The following is a 2,050-nucleotide window of genomic DNA, read 5'->3' on the forward strand; positions in this document are numbered from 1 at the left end:
AACCACTGCCTGGTACAGTAGTAACCAAAATAGCTATCTGTACACGACAAAAGGACACACACTGATCCTTTGCTCTATATCAGGCGACTCTATCGAAGTTATGCATTCTTGATATTGTAAGCAAGCAGTGTAGGGGAATTTTTGTCTTCTGGCCCCTGGATTTACTGTATGAGGCTGACAACAAATATCAGTTATTTAAACAGGACAAGAGATTTTGCAGTACCTAATCTAGGACCATCAACCATCCTGGTGTCTGGGATGGAGGGGTTTCCCAGAATGTAGGCTTTTCAGTGTTAAACTTGGGATGGTGTCAACAAACAGGGATGTGTGTGGTCCTCTTGTGTACCCTTTCCTTAGTCACCTGAAGAAGTGCAAAAAGATGGGATTGAGTAATTCTTTCTATATAGAAAAGAACTACAAGGAATGACTCTCAAAATCAATGTTGGAAGTTTAGAATTTATGTTAAATCATAGTTAAGCTAGTAGATGTTTACCAAAGAGTTTGGGAAAGAGAAAATGAACCCCAAATGAAAGGAAGCGTGAATTTGAAATCGGTTGATTTCAGAGGAGAGAGAGGGAAGGAAGGAAGAGGGAAGAAGGAAATGCTCATTCAACCAGAGTTGATGGTTCCCTTCATGGGTGGGTAAGCATGTAGAGAGCTTCCCTATGGTAGTTACACAACTTCTAAAACTGAGAAAAGACATGGAGATTTGCATCAAAACACTTTTCTCCTTAGTGTTTTCTGCATGGCAGCTTTTACCTCCTTGTTTCTCAAGCTGTAGATGATGGGGTTCAGCATGGGGATAACTGTAGTGTAGAATACAGATGCCATGTTCTCTTGGGCCAGGGAACTGGCCGTGGAGGGTTTTAAGTACATGAATGCAGTTGATCCATAGAACATTCCCACTGCTGCCAGGTGGGAGCTGCAGGTGCTAAAGGCTTTGGATCTTCCTTCTGTGGTGCTGATGCGAAGGATGCTGGAGAGGATGAAGGCATAGGAAACAAGGACTGTTAAGCCGGTGACTATAATGTTGAATCCAGCCAGAAAGAAGACGGTTAACTCGATAGCGTAGGTGCTAGAGCAGGAGAGCTTCATGAGGGGGAGGATGTCACAGAAGTAATGACTGATGAGGGGCTCACAGTAGGATAACTTTAACATGAGGCCAGTTTCTATTGTTGAGCCAATGAGTCCCATGGTGTAGACCACAGCCACCAGCAGGGAGCAGACTTGATGAGACATGATGATGTTGTAGAGCAAAGGGCTACAGATGGCAACGTAGCGGTCATAGGCCATCACTGTGAGCATGTAACACTCAGCAATGACAAACACAAGGAAGAAATAGAGCTGGGACATGCACCCTGCATAGGAGATCATGTTCTTCTGGGACACAAAGCTCACCAGCATTTTTGGGGTAATGACAGAGGAGTAGCAGAGATCCACAAGTGACAAATTGCTAAGGAAGTAGTACATGGGGGTGTGGAGTTGAGAGCTCAGACAAATCAGCATGAACATACCCAGGTTTCCTATCATGGTGACTGAATAGATGCCCAGGAAGAGGAAGAAGAGGGGGAGCTGGAGCTCTGGTCGATTTGTCAATCCCCCAAGAATGAACTCTGTTACTATAGAGTAGTTTTCTGCAGCCATTCTCCTCTGAGTGGGAGCCCTGTGCAGAAGGGAGAGAAGAACCCCATGAAAGACTAGATCTTGGACAGTTTGGTGAAACTAGTTTTTATCTTTTGGAGCCAGCACTGTGATTCTGATATATCTTCTCCTCATCCTGCTGTTTTCTGGGAGGAAGATCAACCTCAGTATGCTTCAAAGCTCATGCAGTTGAGAAAGGGGGCAAAGTATGGAACTTTTACCACTTTCATGCTTCTCAAGTACCCCAGAATTGTGGGTTTTTAAAGTGTAGTCTCTGGACCAGCAGCAGTATCAGCGTCACATGTTATGTAAAGTCACAGGCCTTACCCTGACTTAGCAAATCAGACACTCTGAAAAATGGGGTCCTCCAATCTGGGCTTACCACTGTCTCCAGGTGCCATCAGTACAT

General features: G+C 44.7%; 1 protein-coding gene across 1 annotated transcript; it reads right to left on the reverse strand.

Moving 5' to 3' along the window:
* Positions 1 to 714: 714 nt before the first annotated feature.
* On the reverse strand, positions 715 to 1,685 carry LOC101630462 (olfactory receptor 151). Its single transcript, XM_004689141.1, has one exon. It carries the CDS (start codon positions 1,642 to 1,644, stop codon positions 715 to 717), a length of 930 nt encoding a protein of 309 aa, XP_004689198.1. The 5' UTR covers positions 1,645 to 1,685.
* Between the last annotated feature and the right edge of the window lie 365 nt (positions 1,686 to 2,050).

Source organism: Condylura cristata, unplaced genomic scaffold (genome assembly GCF_000260355.1).
Source record: "Condylura cristata isolate star-nosed mole 26May11 unplaced genomic scaffold, ConCri1.0 scaffold00025, whole genome shotgun sequence".
Lineage (NCBI taxonomy): Eukaryota > Metazoa > Chordata > Mammalia > Eulipotyphla > Talpidae > Condylura > Condylura cristata.

What these genes read in the sequence shown, in the direction of transcription:
- LOC101630462 (XM_004689141.1), bottom strand. Translation starts at nt 1,644, where the DNA reads ATGGCTGCAGAAAACTACTCTATAGTAACAGAGTTCATTCTTGGGGGA.